Consider the following 24450-nt stretch of genomic DNA (forward strand, 5'->3'; position numbering starts at 1 on the left):
TTTGGGCTCTGCACCCCATGGGAGACCAGGATAAGCACCTGGCTCCTGCCATCGGAACAGCGCGGTGCGCCGGCCGCAGCGCGCTACCGCAGCGGCCATTGGAGGGTGAACCAACGGCAAAAGGAAGACCTTTCTCTCTGTCTCTCTCTCTCTCACTGTCCACTCTGCCTGTCAAAAAAAAAAAAAAAAAAAAATGGCTTCCTAGGGGTGGGTGTTGTGGCATAGCAGGTTAAGCCGCCTCTTAAGACATTTGCATCCCATGTGAGACGCCGGTTTGTGTCCCAGCTACTTCACTTCTAATCCAGCTTCCTACTCGTGTGCTTGGGAAGCAGTGGGTGATGGCTCAGGGACTGGAGTTCCTGCCACCCACGTGGGAGACCTGGATTGAGTTCCTGGCTCCTGGCTTCAGGCCGGTCCAGCCTCAGCTTTCGCAGTCATTGAGGAGTAAGCTGGTGGATGGAAGATCTGTCTGTCTGTCCCTCCCTCTGTGTCACTTTGCCTTTCAAATGAATAAATAACTCTTAAAATGATACTGAGATAATTGCATATCCATGTGCAGAGAATATCCCTAGACACAGACTTCATGTCTTCTACCCAAAGTGAAATTCCAGATGGATCAAATACGTAGTTATAAAAATTATTCATGTAAAAGTCTTGGAAAGACCATGGGATGGTTTTAAAAATAATCTTGGGAGAGAAGAAGCAATAAATGAAAATATTGATACGTTTGAATCACAGGAAAGATCTCCAAGGCAGAGGCAGCACGGGAGGAAAGAAAGCCAGCCAGGTGGGATACGTGCCCCAGGCCCTGTTCCCACGTGCTGGGGCCCCAGCCCTGCAGACCTGTCCCTCCCTGTTTGCTGGGCAGGGGTGCAGGGTGCCAGGCCCTTCCCCCTGGGCTCTGTGTGGGCAGCAGGTAGGACAGAGGGAGCCAGGAGCCAGGCACCCAGCGGCGCCCCCCGGTGGCTGTGCATTTTTAGGACACAGTGTGGTTGAAAGCTTCAGTCTCACCAGCCAGGATTGCAGCATCCGCCCGCGTCTGGAGCCTGGAGCCGTAGGGACTGTGTGCCTGAGGTGCTGTCCTGCCTGTGGCTCTGACAGGTGGGCGGGAACCACCCCCTCAGACCAGATCTTAGAAGACATGAGGCCCTGCCCCCAGGAAGAGTGGGCAGCTGTGTGCCAGGCCCCACCCCTTCCCATAGCAAGCAGAAGGCTTCAGAACCAGTGTCCAGGAGCCCTGGGGAGGTCGTCGCCCCCACCTGGGGTTAGGCGACCTCAGCCCCGTTGTCTTCAGCTCCCAGGATCTCCATTATCCTGTCTGTAAAATGGTCAGAGCTGCGCTCCCCCCGGCTCCCACCACCAAGAGGGTCAGGAGAAATCACGTGTGCCGCTTGCTCACACCTGCACCTCATATGTGGTAGGGGTCCCAGCGGTCCTGGGGAAAGGGGTTGGGTTGTGCCAAGGGCAGCCAGAGGAGGCAGGGAAGACGGAAGCCGGAGAAGGTGCAGCCTCAGGTGAGGAGGAAGACGCCCCTCGACACGTGGTGACTGTAGGAAGGTGTTTCTGTGCCCTTGCTCTGTGGGTGAGGACCCGGCAGGTGAAGGTCGTACCCACCCCAGGGCTGCACAGCTGGAGATCCAGCCTCTGCCCTCTGACCCCTCGGCACCCCTCTGTCTGGGGAGGAGCCGCCTCCACGCTTGGGGTGGCTCTGGAAGGAGAGAGCTGGTCCATCCCTGGGAAGGGACTGCTGATTGCCAGAGGCCTGTGCAGGTTTCCTGTGTGCAGCCAGGGACAGGAGATTAACACACGGACCAGACCCTCGCTTCCCCGCCCCCCGACACACCCACGTGGAGCACGGGCAGACGTGGCCACGTGGCCCCTGCCTCCTCTGCACGCCGCTCCAGACCCCGCAGCCCCACTTCTGCTTCTTTCATTGTTTTTGTCAGCCTGTGACGTGTGCCTCCCCCAGGACAGGAGTGGACACGCCCGGCAGCCAAGCCCGGGTTAGTTCTCAGCGGCTCAGACTCGGGCCCAGAGGCACCACTGCAGACAGGAACAGGAGCAGTCACCTGGACTCGGGAGGGGCCGGGGCACTGCAGGGGGCCTCCCTGGGATGCTGGAGGGCAGCGGCCCCAGCCCACCGTGGGCTCTGTCCACGGTTCTGCCTTCTGACCCTCAGGGACTGGACCAGGGCTTTACCCTTATGGGATAAATCCCTGTTCCTCTGGTGTCGTCTGGATATGCAACAGTCACTCAGAGAGAATCCAGCTGAGCCCAGCCTCAGCCTTGCACTTGTTGCTTTAGTTGCTTTTTCTTCGTATTCCCCTTCCCTTCATTTCAACAAATGTCACAGAAAGACCTGGGGCAGGGGTGGGGGAGCCACCTGTTTCCCCGGTGAGGATAGGCAGGATGGTGCCCCCAGTCTCAGAAGCTTCAAACCGGGCATTGTTTCTCACTCTTGCTGCCTGCGTCTGGTGGTCAGCTGGGGCTGTGTTCATTGTAGTCCGGGCTGAGCAGCCTCTATCTTGGGCCAGTGCCAGAGGGAAGGACACTCCAGAGACCCTCCTGTAATTAATGTGCAGCCTGGGAAGTCACATGGTCCGCCTTGTCCTTTAGATCATTGGCTAGCACCAGTCACATGACCATACCCAGTTACAGTGAGGGGGATCAGGAATGAGTGCTGCCCTGTGTCCTGGGAGGGGCTGCTGTCCCCCAGTGCTGCCCCTGTCATGCCTCCCACAGCCGACATCCCACGTGGTGCAGTGCAGGCTCACCTGCTGTCTCCACGGGGACCTCTTCCCTCTTGAATACTCATCCCCCGTGGTGTGTGTGGCCCTGGCCAGGGAGCCGGCACCTGTCCCTGCACAGGTGTCCTGTGTCCGTGACTGTCCCCACGTCAGCTTTGGCTTTCATCCTGGAAATCATTCCTTGGCCAGCCGCCCAGGAGTGGACTTTCTGGGTCAAAGGGCATGGGCGTGTTTATCCTTATAATCTGCTCTTGAACCTGCCTCCCCGGCGCTGGGCACAGGCCAGGGTTTCCTTAGCTCCTGAGAACCGGGGGTGGGGGGCGCAGCGCTGGGGTCCTCAGATGCTCCGCGGTCTCCGCCCTCCCCTTTTGGGGGTGAGAGGTTGGTCGCTGTCCTGCTCTTACCAGTTTGCTGTTTCTTCCGTTGCCCCAGTGGCTGGAAACCAGATACCGAGAAATTGAGGGATTGGCTCAGGGAGCATTTGCAACAATTCCCTCCCTGGCCTGGGGCGAGGTCCTTGGCTCAACCTGCTGGCCTTGGTGGCAGCCCCAAGTAACCTCCAGCTCCTGAACCCCGCGGAAGGACACGTGGTGCCCCTCGGGACACATGCCCATTGAAAAAGCACACCACGGGCCCGGCGCCGCAGCTCACTAGGCTAATCCTCCGCCTGCAGCGCTGGCACACTGGGTTCTAGTCCCAGTCGGGGCACCGGATTCTGTCCCGGTTGCCCCTCTTCCAGGCCAGCTCTCTGCTATGGCCCGGGAGTGCAGTGGAGGATGGCCCAAGTGCTTGGGCCCTGCACCCCATGGGAGACCAGGATAAGTACCTGGCTCCTGCCTTCGGATCAGCGCAGTGCGCCGGCTGTAGCGTGTCGGCTGCGGTGGCCATTGGAGGGTGAACCAACGGCAAAGGAAGACCTTTCTCTCTGTCTCTCTCTCTCACTGTCCACTCTGCCTGTCAAAAAAAGAAAAAAAACAAACACACCACGGGCCCGAGTCCTCTGAGGCCACACGCCCGCTTGAAGTCTGCCTGTGTGCCCCAGACCGTGGGAGCGCCCAGGGATAAGTTAGCCCTGAGCCCCCTCGTCGTTCCCCTGGGCCGTTTCGGGTGCATCCTTGGTTGATCTGAAGCTTCCCATTGAAGTCACAGCCGAAAATGCCACTGAGGACAGACTGCGTCCGGGGGGAAGGGTGCGGAAGACAAGCCCCAGCCCCAGGCTGCCTCCTAGTGTAGAGGTTAACCGTCTGGCATTGGCAGGAAGGGGCCCTGAGGTCCACGCAGCCATAACTCCGTGACCTTGGGCACGTTTCCGAACCCCTGGCCGGCTGTCAGCGTAGGACGTGGCCCCAGCAGGAACTTGGCGAGGGCTGGTTTTTGTCATCAAGAGTGACAGTGCATTTTCGTGCCGCAGCAGACACTTTTGCAGAGTCTGATAGGACCCAGGCTCTGTGCCGTTCACACTCTGGCCCGTGCGGGGCTGCCAGAGACACAGTCAGGGCGGCGTGTGCAGAGCACAGGCGCGGGCTAGCGTCCGCCGAGGGCTGAGAGCCGCGCTGTGGGACCTCAGCACGTTCTTTAACCACTGAGCCTGGTGCAGAGCAGGCAGGCAGGCAGGAGCTGTGGCCTAGCGCTGGGACCACCAGGATGCTTCGCGTTCCGAGAGGCAGTGCCTGCCCTTACACCTGTCTCTCTCCCGCTCTGGCTCCAGCCACAGCGTTTGAGCCTGTCTGCCTCTTCAGAGAGCCCGGGCCTCCACGATCCTAGGAAGACCGAGGCACCCCCAAGGCCCAAGAGGATGAGCAGCCCTGGACCTTGGAGACAGCGGGGTAGAGAACCGGCTTCATAACCGGAAGTCGTGGTGCATTCCCACAGGCATGTGTGAAGGGTTCTGGGCACGCTGGTGAGCCCAGGGAGTCACAGGTACCCCGTGTGGGGTGGTATGGACGAGGGCTGCTCTGGGCCCAGGCCCCCGCGAGGCATGGGGAGGAAGTCATAGTACCCTTACTTTATGAAAGGGGAAACAGGCCCAGCATGGTGGAGTGACCTGCCCCTGCCCAGGAGCAGCTGAGCCCGGGTGGGTTTCCAAGCCTTTGCCCACCTCCTGCTTGCGCCAGGTGCTGGGGGATGTGGGCCCCGTGTCAGAGCTGGGCATCCTCGGTTGACCATTCTGCAAGTCAGAGGTGACTCTTGGGCCGGTCTCCTGCCAGCCCTGCCCCCACCCCTTGCGAGCCTCGCCGTCTTAGTCACCAGAAAACACTGGCCCCTTGTTTGCTCTGAGCACCGCACTGGATGGTGGGAGTTGGATCACGAATACCACGACCTCCCCCGGCCGCAGCAGGCCACCCTGTCGGGGAGATGGCCCTAGTCCCCACCACGAGAGGGACCACACAAGAGAATGGGGAGGCTCCGAGAGTGGGGGCAGGGTGGGGGCAGAGCAACAGAATGACAGCCGAGTGACGGAGGGAGTCCCCTCCGCTGCAGCCGCTTTAGGAGACCGTGGCTCCGTGGCATCCCCTCCTTGGCAGGCTCCCCTCCCCTGAGGCATCCCCGGTCTCAGGGCCCCTCCCCCAGGAGGCACCTCCTCCTCTCCAGGCAGCAGGGAGAGGCTGAAGCCCCTCTGAGCATCATCAGGGGCCGACCCTGCCAGGGCAGCACTGGGGCTGCTGGCCGCCGGCAGAGATATGGGTGCTGCGTGCCCAGGCCTGGCCTGTCCGAGTAGCTGTTCTTGTGAGCGGGTTTTTTACTGGCAGAAAATGCCTGGAAAATACACAAAGCAGGTGGCTGGCTGCCAGGACTCCACTGTTTACCTTCGGTGCAGCGGCCAGGGCCGCGCAGAGCTTGTCTTCCAAACAGCCCGTGGTCGTCAGGTCTACAGGCCGTGGGCTGCTGCCAGCCGAGGATGCTGGGGGCATCCCCGCTGCCCACTGCCTTCCCCGACCCCACAGGGACCCTGCGGCTCCTTCTGGGCCGACCTGTGCGCTCTGGCACTGCAGGCGGCCAGCAGGTTCATGGAGTACGGGTGACAGTGGCCAGGGCAGTTCTGCCAGGCCCTGGGTGCCTGCCTGGCATGGCTCCCATGGCCCAGCTCTCTCCATGTGTACCTGGTCTGGTCCTGTTTGTGTTACCTGTCTCGGCGGAGCCACAGGTTCCCGCAGAAGAGTGTTGGTGTCTATAGAGGGTGTCATCACCTCCCACCGGCTCCCCCTCCCCTCAAAGTCTGCGTTTTCTGGGGAGAGGGGTCAGGTGGGGAGTGCTGTGGGATCCGCCAGCAGAGCCTGGTCTGCTATGGTCTCCTCTTTTTATTGCAAGGGAAACCAAGGCCTGGGGGATGATGGGCCAGCTGGTGGCTCAGCAGGGAGCCTTGCTGCCTGGCCTCCAGCCACTTCCCCCTGCCTTGCACGGTGGAGGTTTTTCCTTCCAGGGCTCTGGGTGTGGTGGTCCGTGGAGGTGGGAGGGCCACCCCCGGCACCTGGGTTTGGCGTGGGGATGAACACACGCCAGGGCTGTGCGGATGCTTGGGAAGTGCCCTGGAGGAGGGGGCCGGCTGCCGTTGCGTGGTTTTGCTTTGCACAGGCTGGTTGTCACCATGGAGAGGGGAAGAGATTCTTCAGTGTTTTCTTATCCTGAGGTCAAGGGGCTTTTTTTTTTCCTAAATAGGGGAAATCCCGTAACTTCTTTGCTGGCAGACAGTGAAAAAGAGGAGTTAGGACGTCGGCAGGAAGGAGCTGGCACATTCCCTGGGCTTAACTGGAAGGATTGTTACAGAGCACGGCCAGGTCTAGGAGACCACTATCCCTGGACAAATAAGCGTGGCCAGTGTTGCCTGTGAGGACAGGGGACCGAAAACGTAACTGGAGCTGCAGGCTTGGAGAGAGGCTAGGACTGCTTCCAGAATTATGACCCAGGCCTCGGGCCTCTTCGCTCCCCCTCTCTCCCGTCTTCGCTCCTGCCTGCAGTTGGCCTGCATCAGCCTGAGGACGAGACCGCCGGGTGGCTGGGCTGTGGCTGTGGCCTGCAGCCTCCCGGGGGCCGGCGCAGGCAGGAGGCAGAGACCGGGAGGGGGCCCTGCGTGGCGGGCTCAGCTTTAGATCCAAGGTGCATCCCTGCCCCAGTGCATCCTCCCGCGGAGGCCCCGAGCAGGTTTTAAGAGTCTCCGTGTTCTGCCTCCTCGTTTGTAAAAAAAAAAAAAAAAAGGTATTGGTGGAAAGTAAAATGGAAAACAAAGCAAAAGTGCACGTAAGCGCCAAGCATGGTGCTTGCTTGGAAGGCTCCTTGGTAGCTGTCATCTGATGTCTCCACTCCCGCCATGGGCTCCGATCCTGGAGGGAGCCCCCACTTAGGGGTGGGGACAGAGGCAGGGTGGGGCTCCTGGCTTTCTCTGCCTTCAGCTGAGGCCAGGTGGGGGGTCAGCCAGGTGCCGAGCTGGCGCCGTGCAGGTAATGGTGGCCGTGTGCCCACGGCAGGCATCTGGCGGGTCAGGAAGTGTGGTGTCAGGCCGCCCTGGCTGTTGGCAGGTGCTCCTGTCTTGGGGTCAGGTGATGCTGACTGTCTGTCAGCTGGCAGCTCTGTCTCCCTTGGGGCCTGATCTTCCCAACCCCGTGTTCTTGAAAAAATAAAAACACATTCCGCAGCCGGGCAGGGCGAGCCTCGCTGAGTGGAGGAGACGGCCCTGGACTCCCTCGCTTGCCATGAGCCCCGGCTTCAGGGAGACGTGCCGGCAGCTGGTCTCCCCTCGATTCGCCAAGCCCTCAGCCTCACAGGAAAGGGCAGATCTGAGTTCTGATCTGGCTGTGTGACGTTAAGAGTTTCACCGGCCCTCTCTGAGCTCTGGTTTCCCTGGGCTGTGGGGCTCCTGGGCACGGTCAGTGAGTGCTGTCTCTCTGCATCTATTCTGGCATTACTGTTTACTGTGTCTTCTGCATCCTGGGGCGCATGGAGCCTGAGGACCAGTTGTACAGGAGACGCTGGGCCTGCCCTCAGGAAGCCTCTCTGTATTTCCCGGGAGGGCAGCCCTGTGCTGGCCCCTCTCGGAGCACTGTAGGGAGGCTCGGCAGTACGCCCGGGTTGGCCATCACGTGGGGGCCGTGGCACCAGGGACTGAAGCTGTTGCCTTTGTGATCCCGCCTTACAGCTGAACCTCAGCCGGCCGATCGAGGAGCAGGGTCCCCTGGACGTCATCATCCACAAGCTGACCGATGTCATCCTGGAAGCTGACCAGAATGACAGCCAGTCCCTGGAGCTGGTGCACAGGTTCCAGGTGAGTGGGGGGCAGAGCTGTGCTGAGCCATGGGCACCGGGAGCTCCGGGTGGGCACAGGGACAGCACCTGCGTTAGGATGGAATACCTGACGGACAGACGAGAGGTCTGTTTAGCTTGCGGTTTTGCAGGCTGGGATCTGCTCCATTCTGGCCGGGGCCCGGGCTGCGTCACAGCCTAGTGGGCGGTGCCGTGGCTGGAGTGAGTGTTGTGTGAGCAGGAGAGGCCCCGCGGGAAGATGGGGAGCAGCCAGGGGGTCACTCCAGCCCAGCACGCGTTGCTCCAAGGGCAGTGCCCCACCCCTTAATGGTGTCACCACCTGCAGTGTGGCCATGCCGAGGGCCAAGCTTCCAACACCTGAGGCTCAGACCGTGTCCCAGCCTCAGCAGAACCCTTATCCCACCTCCAGAGAACAAGAGCCCCGAGCTTGGCGCTGAGCCCTGCCTTAGTGGTGGACCCTTCTCACTGCTCGTTCTAGTGAGCACAGCTTGAGATGTCTCAGTGAGGCCCCTTGCATACCCCCCCCCCCCCCGTTTCCCCAGCAGCCTCCTGGCCCCGCAGTGATCCTGTGATCTGCTGGTCTGCTCGGGCAGCTGCCATCACCGCCGCCCCGACCTGCCCTGTGTTTTCTCTTTTGTGGACAACAAGGAGACTCTCTCCTCTGGAGACAGTTTGGGAGCCATGGAAAGTGCAATTATCCTAGCGGCAAAAACCCAGCCCCCGTAGTGGACATTCTCAGCGTCCTTGGTGGCCCAGAGCTCACACTTTCTGGGTGGGGTGCTGGGGCATTTGGCATCCTGTTTTCTGTATCAGGACAGAGGGGCACCAGCCAGGCTCCTCAGCGCATGGGGCTGCCCCACTGCACATGCCTCGTGCCTACCCGAGGTCAGGGTCAGCTGCCCCAGCCTCCCTCGCTGCTGTCCATGGCTCCCGCCTGCTTCCTGGGCTGAGGCCCTGTTGCACGTTCCCACTTCCTGCCCGCACGGCCCTGCTACAGCTGCAACCTGCTCCTGGCTGCCCCTGCTGCTCCCTGGCTTGTCTGATCCCATTGTAGGCTGGAGGCCATAGGACAGGCAGGTTCAGGCTCCTCTGTTCCTCGTGCAGCCTCGGTTTTCTTGTCTGTAGAATGGGTGGTAGTGATAGGAAAACCTCCCATCGTGTTGGGAGGAGTAAACCACTCGATACACTTGTGAGACGTGTTGCTCCACGGGGCTGGGAGGCCCCGCCTGGTGCTCTCTGAGGTTGGTATCGTCCTGCCCGAGTTCCTGCTGGGCTCAGGGCACACACAGGCAGGAAACATCTGCCCCGTGGACTGACTGCTCTTTGAGCCCCTGCCTTGTGCCAGGGCCTGGCCGATAAGCGCTCACCTGTGTGCCACCTTGAATCCTGCGGCCCCTCCAGCAGAACCTGCCAGGCGGGGAGAGAGCCAGATAGAGGAGCTGCATCCACTGGTTCACTCCTCAGATTCCCGCAGCGCTGGGGCAGGGCCTAAGCTAAAGCCAGGAGCTGGGAACTCCATCTGGGTCTCCCACATGGGTGGCAGGGAGCCAACTACTTGAGCCATCACCTTCTGCCTCCCAGAGTGGGCATGAGCAGGGAGCTGGGACTGGAACTGGAACCCAGGCCCTCTGATGTGAGACGCGGGGTCTTCACCCGTAGGTGAAATGTTTCCCATGGGGGCTGGCTCCCTGCTGCTCTTCCGTCCCCTGCCACTCCCACCTCCGGAAGCGTAGCCCCCACTGGTCCCAGGTGGAGCGATGGGCTTCCTCACCCCTGCATGGCCTTGGTTTCCTTGTTTCCTCTGGAGGCCCCCAACGACCCGTTCACTGCCCGCAGTGTCCAGGTGACCCTGCCCAGGGTGCACAGCTAAGCCCGGGCTGCCACATAGACCTTTGGGATGGGGATGGTGCGCCTCCTGCTGGATCCAGGCGAGGTGGCCCCGCAGGGACCCTGTCACACAGCGTCTGGGGAAGCTGGGTAATGTATAGTGCTAGCAACAATTGCTGTTACTACAGCAGATAACATTTACAGAGCAGCGAATGTGCCAGGTCCTGTTCTAAAGTACTTGTTAAATATGAACTCATTTGGCCTGGTGGATGTAATTATCCCCCTCGTACAGGTGGGGAAGCAGGTGCAGGTGGGTGGGTTCGTGACCATGGCCAGCAGGTGGGGACTGAGTGGGATTGGAGCTGTGTAGGTGGAACTTGCTCTCCCCAGCCTGTCCCCACTGCTGCCTGGGAGGTGGATCCTAGCCCCCGAATCATGAGCCACATGGCCCCGCCCCCCGAGCCTCGTGAGAGTGCTGGTGGTTCCTACTTCCTGGAGTGGGTGGGCCGCTGGGCAGAATTCCTGTGTATAAATGCCCTTGGCCAAGCGAGTGCTGACAGCCACTCCTGTTCCAGCCACTGTAGCTTCCTAAAGGGCCAGTGCCATGGGAGTTAGTGAACAAGTGCCCCGGGAGGAGCCACTCCCACTCCCCCCTCCCACAGACACACACAGAGACCACAGCAGGTGCTGGCTGAACGGCGACGATTACTGCCCCCACCTCCTGGTACAGACACACAGTGTGTGCCTGGGACTGGGTATGTTTCCCAGGGAGGGTCAGGGCCCGGTCCCTGAGTCTGTCCCAGCCAGGGCACACACCCAGCCGGCCCCCAGCCAGGGCCAGTGACCTCACAATGACCTCCGGCTCCGATATTTCTGGACTAGGTTTCCACTGTGCTGCAGCGAGAGGCCGGATCTCTGATAAGGGCCCCGAGGTTTCCTTCTTTGTCAAAGAACAATCCTTTGAGGAAAAGGGTGCCAGGCTGCGCTTTGCAGAGGCTCCAGGGAGAGAGGAGCAGGCGGGGGCTGGCAGAACCAGAAGACACAGGGTGAGGGCCCTGGGGTGAAGGCCGGGGCAGGGGCTCCTCGTGTCCCCCGGGCAGGGTGCTGTCAGCACTGAGCCGGTCCGCCCACCGCCCCCGAGGGGCGAGATGCAGGCTCAGCGCCAGGCCATGGACTCCAGGAGGCTGATGCCTGACCTTGACCGTGCCTCTCATTCTCAGATCTTGTTTTAGTTTTCACTCTGTAGACGTCGACAAGGAGGTCATGGTGTCTGGGGAGAGGGACGCCACAGTGAGAGGCAGCGGGGAGCTTGCTTGGGTTTGCAAAGCACCTGCCTGCCGACGGGCGAGGGCAGGGGAGCAGTCAGGTGGGTGCCGCAGAGGGGTTGCATCTGCAGGGCCGTCTCCAGGCCCCCGGGGAAGTGTTTGGGGGTTGTGTGGGTTGGGGAAGACGAGTTCCCAGCTGCTCCTGACCGCCCTGAAGCCCACCGCTGTGGGCTGCTCCCATGAAGCCCCTGGTGCCCCGGGGAGCTGAGAGGCCCTGGCTGCAGGCTGCGGGGCGTGGGCCTGGGGCTGCTGTCCATCAGTAAGCTGGGTGCCATCAAAACCGCCCCTCTCGTGGGCTTTTTTTTTTTTTTTTTTTTTTTTGATTGGCTTCACAGAGGCTCGGCGTGGAGACCTGGCTGGGATGATTCAGTTGTTGGATCGTGTGGGGCCAGCAGCCTGGTGCCGTGGTGGCTCTGCCGGAGATTTGGTTATCAGCAAATAGACTTGGGCAAAGGTCCCTCAGGGCCCTGCCCGTGGGGGAGTGGGGCAGTGGGTGGGTCTGTGCCCTGTGCTCAGGGCCTGCAGGCCTCATGCTTCCTTGGAGGACGGGGGTGGCACAGGAACCTTCTCACCGGGGCACCCAGGCCACCTGTCGGGTGTGGCTGCAGGCGTGGGTGGGCGCAGCTCTCTTTCTGTCCCTTGTATCTCCTGGTGGGAGACAGTGGCTGTGGCCCACAAAGCACGTGAACCTCACTGCCCCCGACCGATTCCTCTCCCTCCCATCTCGTTCAGCTGTGAGGACGTTAATCATCCCTCCATGTTCCCTGGGTGTTGGTCAGCCTGAGCGCCCTCCACAGGGGCAGCCTCCTCCATGGCGACTCCCTGGGGCTGAGCTCCCAGCGGTGGGCGAGGCCCACGGCAAAGCGGGAGCTACCCCCTCGGCCCCGAGAGTGGTGAGTTGGGAAACCACAGATCCGATGTGTGCAGTGTGCCCTGGCCAGGACGGTGCCACACTCTCACTGCAGTGACACTGAAGTGACCCACTGACCCAGCCTCACTGTGTCCCTTCCTGGCCACACTGGCCCTGCCTGCCGTAGCACAGGTGCCCACGGGCCGACTCTTGCCCACCTCAGTGCCTTTGCACAAGCTGTCCTTCAGCCCAAGTGCCCCTTCTCTAGGGAATCGTCCCTGACTCTCCTGCTCCAGCCCCTCCTGTGAGGAGCGTGGGGGATGACTCAAGCCTTGGGAGGGTTGGAGAGGAGACCAGTGGGCCAGGCTGTGGGGCTTGAACTTTGTCCTGCAGGGGGCTGGGAGGAGGGGCTGGCAGCGATAAGGGTAGATAAGGCATGAGAGAGGCCTTGTTCAGGGGAGGGAATGGCCAGAGCAGGTGCACCCAGAGCTGGTGACGACACCACTCAGTCATCAGAGCTTGGGTGTTTCCGAGAGGAAGGGGGAACCAGTGACTGGGGGGGCTCAGCTGCGCCCCCATCCTCAGCCCCAGGTCTCCTTCCCACTCCCACCCTGGCTGCAGTTCAGCCTCACACAGCCCCCGCAGGTGAAGGCTGCTCTCCCCTTGTGTCCAGGACGGCAGCTCCTTGCTCGCCCTCAAGGGTGCAGGCGAGAACGCACTCTTGGCCATGCAGGTTCTTTGCCCGTGGTTGGCCTGACAGGAAGTAGCATGCAGTTAACCTGCAGCCCCTGGCCAGGGACAGGAAGCAGGCAGCCGGGCACAGGTGGGGAGGGCGTGCCCCACTCATCCCAGCAGTGTAGCTGCAGGCTCGGCTCGGCTTGGCTCGGCTCAGCTCGGCTCAGCCCTGGGGCTGCCGGAGGGCCTGGCGGTCACGGCTGTTCCTCAGTGGGCCAGGCCAGGCCTCACTGTGGTGGCAGGAGTTCCTGTCTCACAGCACGGCTGCTTTCCAGCTCCTGTCTGGTGGCCACAGAGGGGCTGGGGGAGCAGCCCCTAGGCCCGGGGATAGCAGTGAGGAGAGTTAAGAGGGCAGGAGGTCGCAGGGCAGGTAGGGAGCAGTATCCGGCTCCCTGCAGGAAGGAAACCGAATACTGCAGGTTGCTTTTCTTCCTTAAAATAATTAGATCTTTATTTCAAAAGCCACTTGATAGGGCTGTTTTGAGCATTTGAACTAACACGTGTGGTGCCCTCGCAGACATGCTGGCATAGAGGGAAGGCTGTGGCCACTGCACTGTTAGCGCCTGGGGCGTGGTCGCCAGGCAGACCCCTGAGCACGGCCAGGCTCGCAGTGAGGATCAGCCAGGGCAGCTTGCTGCATCGTCACCCCCACGCCCAACCCCCCACCGTGGCAGCAGCACCTCTCTGTCTGCTGACCCGCGGCCCCCGCTGATTTGACATGGAGTCAATGAGGCAGCCCTTGTGAAACATCCCCGAACAGCAGGTGCACAGAGGCAGAGCCAGTGGGGGTCAGAGGCGCTTGGCCCCCAGCCCAGCCCCACCCCTCACCAGCTGACCCACCTGGGCCTCAGCCACCCTCCCAGCCAGAGACACGGGGAGCAGCCATGTCCAGCCCCAGCGGCGGCTGCCCTGAGCAGCAGGCCACCACCTCCAGGCTCACAGCCCTTGGGGCTCGGACATGCTCTCGCTCAAACCCTGAGAGCCTCAGACGCTTACTGAGATGGAGAGGAACTAGAAGAGGCAAAGGTTTTTGCTGTTCTTTGGATCTGATTAGGAAGATAACATTAAGCCTATCAGAAGGCAAAGAATACTATAGCATCTCAGGAGAGCCAGAGGAGAGCCAAGGACTTGCGTGTCACCATGGAGCCACGGGACAGGCCACTGTTTGCTCAGCATATGCCACGTGGCCTCTTCTGCCCTGACCTCTTACCTCTTACCTGTTTGGTCTTCGTAGTCTCTAGGTTAGTGGAATTACGTCTCCATTTTCAGACACCGAAACGGAGGTCCCTGGAAGCCGAGTTGTTGCTTGCCTGCTGGGATGTGTTGGGGAGGGGCAGGGCTGGGTTTGCCCCTCACCCTCTTTGCAAGTGGGCCCCAGAAGCACTTTGGCCGGTGGCCTGGGGACCCATGGGAGGCATGAGGGTCAGGGTTGTCTGGGGGGAAGAGGCCACCATCCGGACCGCCTCTGCCACAGCCCAGGCCAGGCACTGCTGACTGCCGGAGGCAGAACTGGCCGTGGTTGGTGGTCCAGGTTCCAGAGGAGCAGACCCTGACCCGGGGTGGCTGTGAGGCCAGCCTCGTGATGACCGCTGCCCGGGGTCACGAGGCCACTCCTCCTGGGGAGGAGATGGCCACACAGTGTGCCCATTGTGTGCTCTGGCCGGGCCAGGAGGGCGGGGCTGGGAGTCGCCCTTTCTGCTGTGGGGAGGGCAGCGTCCTGCAGTGCTGTTAGCAGACCTGCGACCCTGGAGCACAGTGGCCAAGCCTGAGCCCCGAGCCAGCACGCCCTGTGCGTGCGTGTGTGTGTGCGTCTGTGTATGTGTGCACATGTGTGCACTGTCTGTCTTGCACTTCAGGGTTGGGGCGTGTTGAGTTTTAGAAACACTGATGTTTATTAATACGTTTCTCAAAGTGGTGGGAAGAATGCGTACGCACATTGTCGGGTTCTTGACACTGCCGGTGCCTGGGACTGGGTAACGCCACGTGATTAGGGGCCATCCAGGGCCACCCCGGGTGTTCAGGGGCCTCCCTGGCTGGCACCCGCTGCCCTCTCCTAGTTAGGACAACGCAGCTCCAGCGGATGTTTTCCGGGGGACAGTCACCCTGGCTGACCCACACCGCCTGGAGCGCGCGGATGGGTCGGGGAAGCTGTGCCTGCGTCGGGGGCGTGCGTGCCGAGGCCCCATCAGGTTGCGCAGCCCTGGGTTTAGTGACTGGGATCTCAGTCCCGCGCTGCCGGTCCCCAGTCACACCTGCAGCATACGGGATGCCTGTTTCCCTAGCTCCTGGATTGTCTCGGGGGCGTGGCTTCCTGCCTGGTCTCTGGGCTGCCCGCGGGCTGCGAGCCCCTGATAAAGGCCGGTGTGGTTTCCTCTGACCTCATGTGGTGAGTCAAGAGGAGGGCTGGCCAGGTAAACCGCCCGCGGGGCCTCTGCTGACCTTGTTCCTCGGGGGCCGGGAGGGTGAGGCTCAAGGATATCCCCGTGCCCCTCCCTGCACGCTGGCAGAGTCCTGCTCCCGCCTCAGGCCTGCCGCGCCGTCTAGTCCCCCATCTGGTCTCTGCATCGATCTGTGAGATCAGTCAACAGATAACCACTCTGTTCTTTCAATCATTCATCCGGGAAGTCTGAATCGTGTACTGAGTGTGTGCCAGAAAGCAGAGTGACGTCGCAGACAGCACAACAGATCAGGTGGATGCTAGTGTGTGTGTGTATGTGTGTGTGTGAGAGCATGTGTGTGTGAGTGCATGTATGCACATGTGTGCGTGTGCACGTGTGTGTGGGTGTGGGTGTTGGGGAGTTGGGGTGGTGCAAACACAACACAAGTAGATCGAGGAGAAAGTGGCAGAGCTCAGCTATGGGCAGTGCAGAGAAGTGGATCAGAGGAGGCTGTCACACAGCTCCTCACTGCGGAGCTGCCCGAGGCCTGCAAGGGCAGGACACAGCCTGTCCTTGTAAGCAGGGCAGTCAGGTCGCAGGCGGAGGGAGCAGCCTCTGCCCAGACCCTCTGGTAGAATAGGGCCTGTGGGGCCCAGGGCAGCTGGAGCACCCCGTTTACAGGGCTGGCAGGAGACAGACGGAGCCTTGCCCCGTGTCCTCTGACATCATGCAGGGCCACCTCTGATGACTCCAAGTTGACCCATGGCCAGAGTGCCTGTTCCAGCTCCCGAGCTCTCCGAAGAGGAAGAGGCCCTGCCCATGGCAAGGATTTCCAGCAGGGATGGTGGGGGACAGGTCCCACCCCGAGCATACCTGGGCCACTTGTTTGGAAGAGGGCTGAGGGGTTGCAGCAGTGGCCAGTGGTCCCCAGCACCACGTGCGCCTCTAGCTGTGCCTCTGAGTGCAGCCAGAGCCTGCAGGGGTGGCTGTGTGCAGAGTGAGCAGTGCAGGGCTGCTCAGGCCTGCGTGGCCCCGGTCATCCCAGAGTCCAGCCGCTCCCTGCAAACTGTGTGCTGATTCTGGACACGGGGGTGTGAGCCCTGAGTGCCAGCCCCGCCTTACACTTGCAAAGTGCAGAGTGAAAAATGCAGGGCCGTCAGCCAGCCACCAGGAGGGCTCGGCTGGACCTGGGAACTGAGCGTCGGACACAGGCTGAGAGTAAGGGTGGGGCCGGCAGGGCCTTTGGCCACATCAGGGGAAGCTGCCCAGGGTGTCCACAGAGGCTGGGCGGCTCCACAGGCCCAGCTGAGCAGGTGCGTGAGACTGGTGGGAAGACAGGGGCTGAGGAACGAGGGGCTGATGCAGGAGTGGGGGTGGGTGGGGGTGGGACTAGGCAGCCCCTTCCCTGTCCTCACTTCACTCAGCTTTTGGCCGTGATCATGGGCCAGGGTCACCACTGAGACCCCCTCCAGCCCCAGCATCCTGAGATCCTCCCCAGTCTGCAGGCCTTATTCTGTTCGGTGACAGCACGTGAAATGGCCTGACCGTCTGCAGCCAGTTCCCCCACGGGTGGGATTTCAGGCTTTCCTGGCCACGTGTTAGGAACCTGCTGCAGTGCACACGCCAGGACGTGTACCTCGGTGTGCCCGTGTGCGCAGTTCCGTAGAATGAATAACCCGGGATGGAAAAGCTGTGTGTGTTCTTAATTCCGGCAGTTGCCGCCTCTCTCTCCGTGGAAGCTGAACCATTTACCCCCCCGCCAACCAAGTGCTGGTCCGTTTTCTGCCCCATTTGGAGGCATTTAAGCCTGTTTATTTTGGCCTGGGGTGACTGAGGCTGCCCGGAGCCCAGCAGTCTCCTCTCGTCTCTTGGTTTTGCTTCTGGACGCTCAAGGCCCAAGGAAGGGCGATGCCTGTCTGGCCTCGCTGGGCTCGCCCGGGCCTTGAGCCTTGGCCTTGAACTTGGGCTGCCTTGTTCCTGTTTGGCCCACACATGCTCACACTCACCTTTCTCTCCTGCACTCCCTGTGCAGCCAGGGTCTGAACTCCTGGGATCGAGTGACACCTCCAAGGGACAGCTGGGCCCGGGGCTGAGTGCATTTTTCCTTTTCTTTTTTCCAGCTCTGCCAAAGCCCAGAGGCGGGGCTGTGCACAGGGTCAAGGTAGCCAGTCCACCCATCCTGCTGGTGAAGTCCAGCACGCGTGCCCCTCTGGTCAAGATGCGCCTGCCCTGCTGCCAGGCCTCGCCCCTCCCAGGCTCAGTCCCGGGACCTTGTCGGCTGCTGGACTGGTCACTCCATAACTCAAAGCTGTCCTCATCTCCCTCCGGCTCAGGACCCTGTTGCTTTAGGATCGAGTCCAAACTCCTTAGCTGGTCTGTCTCCAGCTGTCTCTCCTGCCCTCACTTTCCCCTTTGCAATCCGTGTCTGCCCCAGCCGCACAGGCTCCTGGCAGGCCCTCAGCTGCGCTGGGCTCTCTCTCCTCGGGCCTTTGCTCTAGTGCCCTTTCTCCTCCTGGCCTGGGCCTGTGACCCTGTGTGGTTCTGCGTCCGGGGCCTCGAACACCTTTCCCCTCCTCACCCCTGGAGTGGCAAGATGCGCTCCCCACGCCCGACGCTGTGTCAGCAGGCCATCTGTCATCGTGTCGCCCCACGCCTCTCCCCAGTGCTCAGTGCAGCTCCTACGTAAGAGGCCCCTGGGAAGTGCGTGGAACGTGTGTGGATAGAGCGCGCACTTCGGAGGGAGGCTGGGGCTGCAAGCCCAGACACGAGAGAGCTGTCTGGCATACAGATGAGGGTCTGTCCGACCAGAGCGTCTGCTCACAGGAAGCTCAGCGCTCCCAAGGAGCCGTTTCAGAGAAGTCGGGACAGGAGATGCCCTCAGCTTGCCCGGGCTGCATCCAGAAGTGGTAGAGGGCAGCCCTGGGGCTCGGGCTTCTGTGGGCTGATGGCCGGGTGTCCGCCCTGCCACGGAGCTGTGGCCGGTGAGTCAGGTGTCCGCCCTGCCATGGAGCTGTGGCCGGTGAGTCGGGTGTCCGCCCTGCCATGGAGCTGTGGCTCGTAAGTGAGTCAGGGGTGTCCACCCTGCTTGCCCTCTGCTCTTGCCCATGGTGGACACGTGTGTCCCAGGCCTGCAGCTGATGGGGACCCGCAGCCACAGGTGTGCTCCGAGGGGCGCAGGTGTCCGAGCGACTTGGCCCAGGACTGCAGTTTGCCCGGGTGAGGCCTCGAGCACTTTCTGGTTTGTTCATCACAGCAGAGAATCAACGAACCCGGAACTTCAGCGTCAGAAAGGATGCCAGACTCGAGGCTTCCGACCCTCGGTTTACAGATGGGAGAACTGAGATACGAGTGCCTTACAAAAACACACAGAGAGCAAATGGCCGTTCTAGGACTTCAACACACATTTCTTTCTTTCTTTCTTTTTTTTTTTTTTGTAAGATTTATTTATTTATTTGAAAGTCAGTGTTACACAGAGAGAGAAAGAGAAAGAGGTCTTCCATCCTCTGGTTCACTCCTCAATTGGACACAATGGCTGGAGCTGCACTGATCCGAAGCCAGGAGCCAGAAGCTTCCTCCAGGTCTCCCATACAAGTGCAGGGGCCCAAGGACTTGGTCCATCTTCTACTGCTTTCCCAGGCCATAGCAGAGAGCTGGATCAGAAGTGGAGCAGCCAGGACTTGAACCGGTGCCCATATGGGATGCCAGCACTGCAGGTAGCTTCTTTACCCAACTACACCATAGCACTGGCCCCCAACACATTTCTTTTTTTTTCTTTTCTTTTTTGACAGGAAGAGTTAGACAGTGAGAGAGAGAGTGAGACAGTGAGAAAGGTCTTCCTTCCGTTGGTTCACCCCCCAAAATGTCCGCTACGGCTGGCACACTGCGCCTATCCAAAGCCAGGAGCCAGGTGCTTCCTCCTGGGCTCCCATGCGGGTGCAGGGCCCAAGCACTTGGGCCATCCTCCACTGCCCTCCTGGGCCACAGCAGAGAGCTGGACCGGAAGAGTGGCAACTGGGACAGAATCTAACACCCCAGCTGGGACTAGAACCCAGTGTGCCAGCGCCGCAGGCGGAGGATTAGCCTAGTGAACTGTGGCGCTAGCCCCAACACATTTCTTAATTCTGCCTTTGTCTCAGCTTGCACAGTGTCTCAGAGTCCTTGGGTTGGGGGTTAGTCTGAAAGAGATGGCCTGCTGGTGACTGGAAGGCAGAAGCCTTGGCTGACGTCAGCAACTGCTCCACAGGTTGCCCATTACACAGCTCCGCTATAGATGCTGTGAATGGCAGGCACCCTGTGTGGCGAGGGCTACTGGAAGCGCCTGGGGTCTGGGGTCTTGAGAGCCCACCTCCAGGGTTCAGTTGCCCAGCTCTCCAGCTTCAGACCTGGCTGCCTGGCAGGTCCTGCTGCCCCGAGACACCTTTGCCTCCATGGCTTCCTCGGGGCTGTCTGTGGCACCTGGTTTTCTGTGAGCTGTAGTGATGAGGCAGGTGCACAGAAAGTGCTGGAAGGCCTCGCTGGGCGAGCACCGCGCTCTGGCCTCGGTCAGCGTCGAGTCCGTTCACAGTGGTTGAGTCCACGGCTTCGTGGTCTTATGGGAGCGTTCCCTGCTTGTCCTTCCCTGGAAGGCCTTGCCCACCCTGGCTCATCACCTTGTCCCCACGCCTGCTGTGGGTTGGGGCTCACTTCCTGCAGAACCACACCCTGCCTGCAACACTGCTGTCACTCATTCGTCCTCTGCGGGCCCACTCCTTCCTTCAGCAGGCATCCTGTGTGTTGTCCACTGCACCGTGCTGGCCCTGACGCTGCAGAGGGGCCCCTGCCTGTGCTCTTCCCTCTGTACCTCGTGGGTCCTGCTCATGGGGGTCTCTGTGAACCGTGGCATCCAGCCGCACCATTTCTGTACTCTGCTAAGAGGCGTCTCTCTTGCATTTGTGTTGGCAACAGCCGCAAACCAGAGGGGACCTGAGGGTGCTGGGGGAAGCCGACGGAGCCACAGTTGTGCCTCTGCCCTTTGCCGTGTGCCTCGGACCTGGCTGCTGCTCCATTCTCCTTCCTGAAAAGATGGGGCTGCTCCAAGGAACCCCTGGGTCCCTGCCAGGTCCTGAGCACCTGGGATTCCACCTGGAAGGGACACAGCCAGCCCGAGGCATGGTTCTCTCTTGGGTGCTACCTCATGCTGGCTCCAGGCAGACTCTCCCTGGTCTCAGGGAACCACAAGGCTGGCAGACCAGGAGGAAGGCGTCCTGTCCCCAAGAAGGCAGCTGAACAGTGCTGGCCCTTGCTGGAAATGAGGTGCTTGTCACCCAGCCGGGCCTGCTCCTTTGACTCAAGGTCTTGGGAGCCAGAGGACCTGGGTCCCCACCCCGGCTGGGCCCCGGGGTACCCAGAGCCCTGGTTTCTGACTTCATAGTGGTGGTGTGAGGGGACGGACGTGCCTGTCGTGGCCCTCAGGGGACACAGTAAGGATCATCCTGCAGTCTCGGCACAGCCCCCACCACGGCGCCCGGGCTCTAGGAACCAGGGGCTTCCTGGATCTCCATGTGGCAGAAGCTGGTGGAAAGGCGAGCCTGTGTGGCCGTGTGCGGGAAGATCTGGGCGTGGGCGGTGCTCTCGGAGGCACCAGAAGGAGTGATTGTGCTGAGTGAGCCCAAGGTCACCTCCTTTCCCATAAAGGCCCCGTGAGTCATTTCTAGCAGCTGTAAGGGAGTCATCTCGGATCTCTCATCGAGGGGACCTTCCTCTGGAATCCACGGGTGGCTGCACATTCACCAAAACACACCCTCGACTCGTGGCCTCTGTCCACGTGGCCTGCGTGCCACGGTCTGTTTTCAGGGCCACATGGTGGTCAGAATCCCACAGTCCCATTGAGCTTAGCACAGAAGGGAGTAGCCCCTGTGTGATGGCCACCATGGCCAAGGGGGATTTGAGGGAGCTGTGCCCCGTGTACCATCTTTGTCCTCTTCCACGTGGAAGCCTAGGATTCCCAAAGGGCAAAGCCAGGCCGTCCGCACTGCAGAGCCGCCTCTGACCCAGGGCCCTGCATCTCAGGCCGGGGCCTCTCTCGTGTGAGTGGAAGTACAACACACTCAGTGCTCATGGGAAAGTGTGCAGCTTGATGAGTGTCACAACCTGGACACACCGTGTACCCGGCACCAGACGGAGCAGAGAGCCATGCCGCCTCCCAGAAGCGCTCAGCACTCCCTACTGTGCGCCATGCTCCTCCCTCCCTCCCATTCCCTGCCGCGGGCCCAGCCTTCTGCCGGCAGCCCCTGCACGGGAGCAGCAGCCGGCGTCTGTAACAAATGACCGCAACACAGGGGCACCCAGGATGGCCCACCTCTGTCATCTGACATCTTGTCCTGGGCCAGCCGGGTCCTCTGCTTCAGACCCGCCCTGGCTGCGGTCCAGATCCTGGCCAGAGCTGTGTTGTCTGACACTCAGCTGGGGAAGGATCTGCTCCCTGGGGTTGTGAGCATCCAGGGCGGCCTTTGCAACTGGCAGAAGCTTGCATCCTCGGGGCCAGCCACGGGAGAGCGGGAGGCTGGGGTCTTGTAACGCGGTCATCACAACAGTGACGTCTTGTCTCGCTCGGATCCTCCCCTCCCTCATCGTCACGGGGATTACAGAGACGCAAGGGCCGGGAACGAGGGGAACCCAGGCCACCTCGTGGTCCCAAGTGCAGATGGGGGTTCAGAAGCCACATCCCCGTGGCCCGTGGGCGCCAGTGCCATGTGCAGCAAGGATGCGTCAGACCCCTTCCCACGCCCTGTGTGGAGCTCCTCTTCCTCGGATGGGGAACAGGGACACCAGCTCTGGGAGGACGGAAGGAGGCAGGGCCCCGGCTTCCTCTGGCCCATGTAATGCTCCCACCAGTGGCCTCCTTGCTGGCTACCTTTTTCAGAGACTTGCTCCAACACTGTCCTCCACCCTGGGTCCCCGGCCGACCCTGTGTTACTGCGTAGCACGTCTGGCAGGGCCCCTGGTCACACACTCAGCCTGCACACTTGTGCTTCCTCCCGGGGTCTGTGCCCAGTCGCCCCGTAGGTGTCTGCTGAGGTGTCATTCCGAACTTGCAGCCACGCAGACACCTTCCAGGGAAGCCTGGCTGGGGGCCCTCAGCGGGGCTGGGCAGCTCACCCCCCCCCCACTTCCCTGCTCCCCCCACTGACCACAGCGCATACATTCCAAATGGTCCTTTGCCTTTTGGAGATTAAAAGCACTTCTGGGGCCGGCGCTGTGGCGTAGCCAGTAAAGCCACCACCTGCAGTGCCGGCATCCCATACGGGCGCTGGTTCAAGTCCCGGCTGCTCTGCTGGCTCTGCAGATCACAGAGTTACTCTGGGGGCCAGCACAATGCCGAGTGTGACTGCCTGTGCCGTGGTGGCCGTCACCATTCCTAATGAAGACATCCAGGCCAGAGGAGCTGAGAAGTTTTGTGGCCTTTTGCATCCTCACCACTAAATACCCAAGCTGAACAGAAGCACGAATCCACACAAAAACGGCCACACGCGTGTTCACTGCGGCACTACTGGTAACAGCTGAAAAGTGGGGGCGAGGCAGACGCCTGCATGCGGTGTGGCCCGTCCGTCCCCGGGGAGGGACTGGGGGACTGGGTCCAAACAGCAGCAAAGCACGACTCCTGCCGGGCGCCCGTGCGTCTCGGGAGCAGGGGACGTGTGAGGGAAGCCGGCAGTGTGAGACCACGTCATGGGAAATGTCCCGAGTGGGCAAGAGGTACGGACGTGGAAAGTGGCTTCCAGGGGCTGGGAGGAAGGGGGTCGGGGCTGACGGTGGAAGGCCAGGGCTGTTTCCCGAGGTGACGGAAATGCTCTCACAGCGGGCGGGTCCTCGCACGGCTCTGGAGAGGGATTGAGAGCCCGTGACTTGTAAACTCCGAGTCAGAAGCCTGGAATGTGGACTATGTCTCAACAGAGCGTGATTTCCTGTCTTGGCTGCCCGAGATGAACAGTGCTGTCATCCCACTGCATAGATGAGGACCCTGGGTGGCAGGGAGGACGTCACCCAGGGGCTGGGCCTCCCAGCATGGCCTTTGGGCCACAGAGGAGGGGACTGCAGGCCCCAGTTCGCTGGCTGGACACAGCTCACACAGCCCTGGGGGCCGACTGTTGTCTGCTGGGTCAGGAGTCTGATGAGGAACTGGAACAGAAAGTGCCCTGGGGACAGAGCAGAGCCTCAGGGTCTCGGGGTCCTGAGGGAAGCAGGTGGGGAGACCCCACCTGGCAGCCCCCTGGGTCTGGGGGCTCTGGAGCTCTACCTCAGCTGCTCAGGGCCTGCCCCAGAACCGAGGGCGACCGGCGCCCTCGGCTCCATAGTTTCCTGATTTTGATGAGATCCACTTTATCTCTTTTTTTTCCCCCAAGCCATGGTGTAATCCAGGGTTGCAAAGATTTTTTTTTTTTTTTGCCAGTGTTCTCTGCTAAGAATTTTCTAGCTTTAGCTCCTCCCCTGTAGGATTTTTATACTAAAAGAAAGGACACTTGAAACAGGTGGACAGCAGCTGCTTTCATTTTCAATTTTAATTTTTGTTTGAAAGGCCGAGGCAGAGAGACAGAGGAGACCTGCCATGCTCGGGTTCACTCCCCAGGTGCCTGCGACAGCAGGAGCCGGAAACCCCCTCCGGGTCTCCCACGTGGGTGGAGGGACCCAGCTACTCGAGCCGTCACCTGCTGCCTGCCAGCGTGCACGTTCGCAGGAAGCTGGATCAGAAGCAGAGCCAGGACTCAGACCCAGTCCCTACAGCGTGGGCTGTGGCCGTGTCCCATGGGGCGTCGAAACTGCCGCACCGAACGCCTGCGCTTTATTTTGAAGTTGGTATTCGTGGCTGCCTGGGCTCTGTGGACCATCCGAAAACTCACACGGTGTTTCTTGTCTGAATACCACCTCATGTCGCTTCTTGGAAAACAGTGCTGTTTTCTGGCATTCCTGGGGGTGCAGGAGAGCAGAAGGGGAAGACTTGTTCCCCCACCTCTCCCCCTCCGCTCCCCGTCCCCTCCCCTTTCCCGTGGGAACTGCAGAGACGCCATGGCCACTCCCATTTCTTCCGCATCTCACCGGCTTCTCCACCAGCTTCAGTCAGACCCGAGACTCCTGCTTCATCTCGCTCATTGTAGCGTGCATCTCTAAATCCAAGGATCACAGCTTTCTGGAAAGGCGCCTGCTGTGTTCTGGGGCATGGCAGGAGACCCCCTCCCTCTGAGAATGCCAGGGGTGAGCACAGGGGTGGGGCGAGGGCCTCCCCTGCCTCTTTGAGGGGAGAGCTCTTCCCCTCAGCCAGTCTGGTGCACCTGCCTGGCAGGACCTGAGCCATGGGG

The 24450-nt window shown here is 61.0% G+C and overlaps 2 protein-coding genes across 2 annotated transcripts in view; one reads left to right on the forward strand and one right to left on the reverse strand.

The window, feature by feature from the left end:
• ITPK1 (inositol-tetrakisphosphate 1-kinase) overlaps positions 1–24450 on the forward strand; it is a 139330-nt gene that overhangs the window by 78806 nt on the left and 36074 nt on the right. Inside the window, exon 3 of the mRNA XM_062181252.1 lies at positions 7879–8004. Coding sequence (XP_062037236.1) covers positions 7879–8004 — 126 coding nt within the window. The remainder of the gene's footprint in view (positions 1–7878; positions 8005–24450) is intronic.
• Positions 1–24450, reverse strand: part of RIN3 (Ras and Rab interactor 3) — a 328519-nt gene that overhangs the window by 7963 nt on the left and 296106 nt on the right. The gene's annotated exons all lie outside the window — the stretch shown is intronic.

This window comes from Lepus europaeus, chromosome 22 (genome assembly GCF_033115175.1).
Source record: "Lepus europaeus isolate LE1 chromosome 22, mLepTim1.pri, whole genome shotgun sequence".
Classification (NCBI taxonomy): domain Eukaryota; kingdom Metazoa; phylum Chordata; class Mammalia; order Lagomorpha; family Leporidae; genus Lepus; species Lepus europaeus.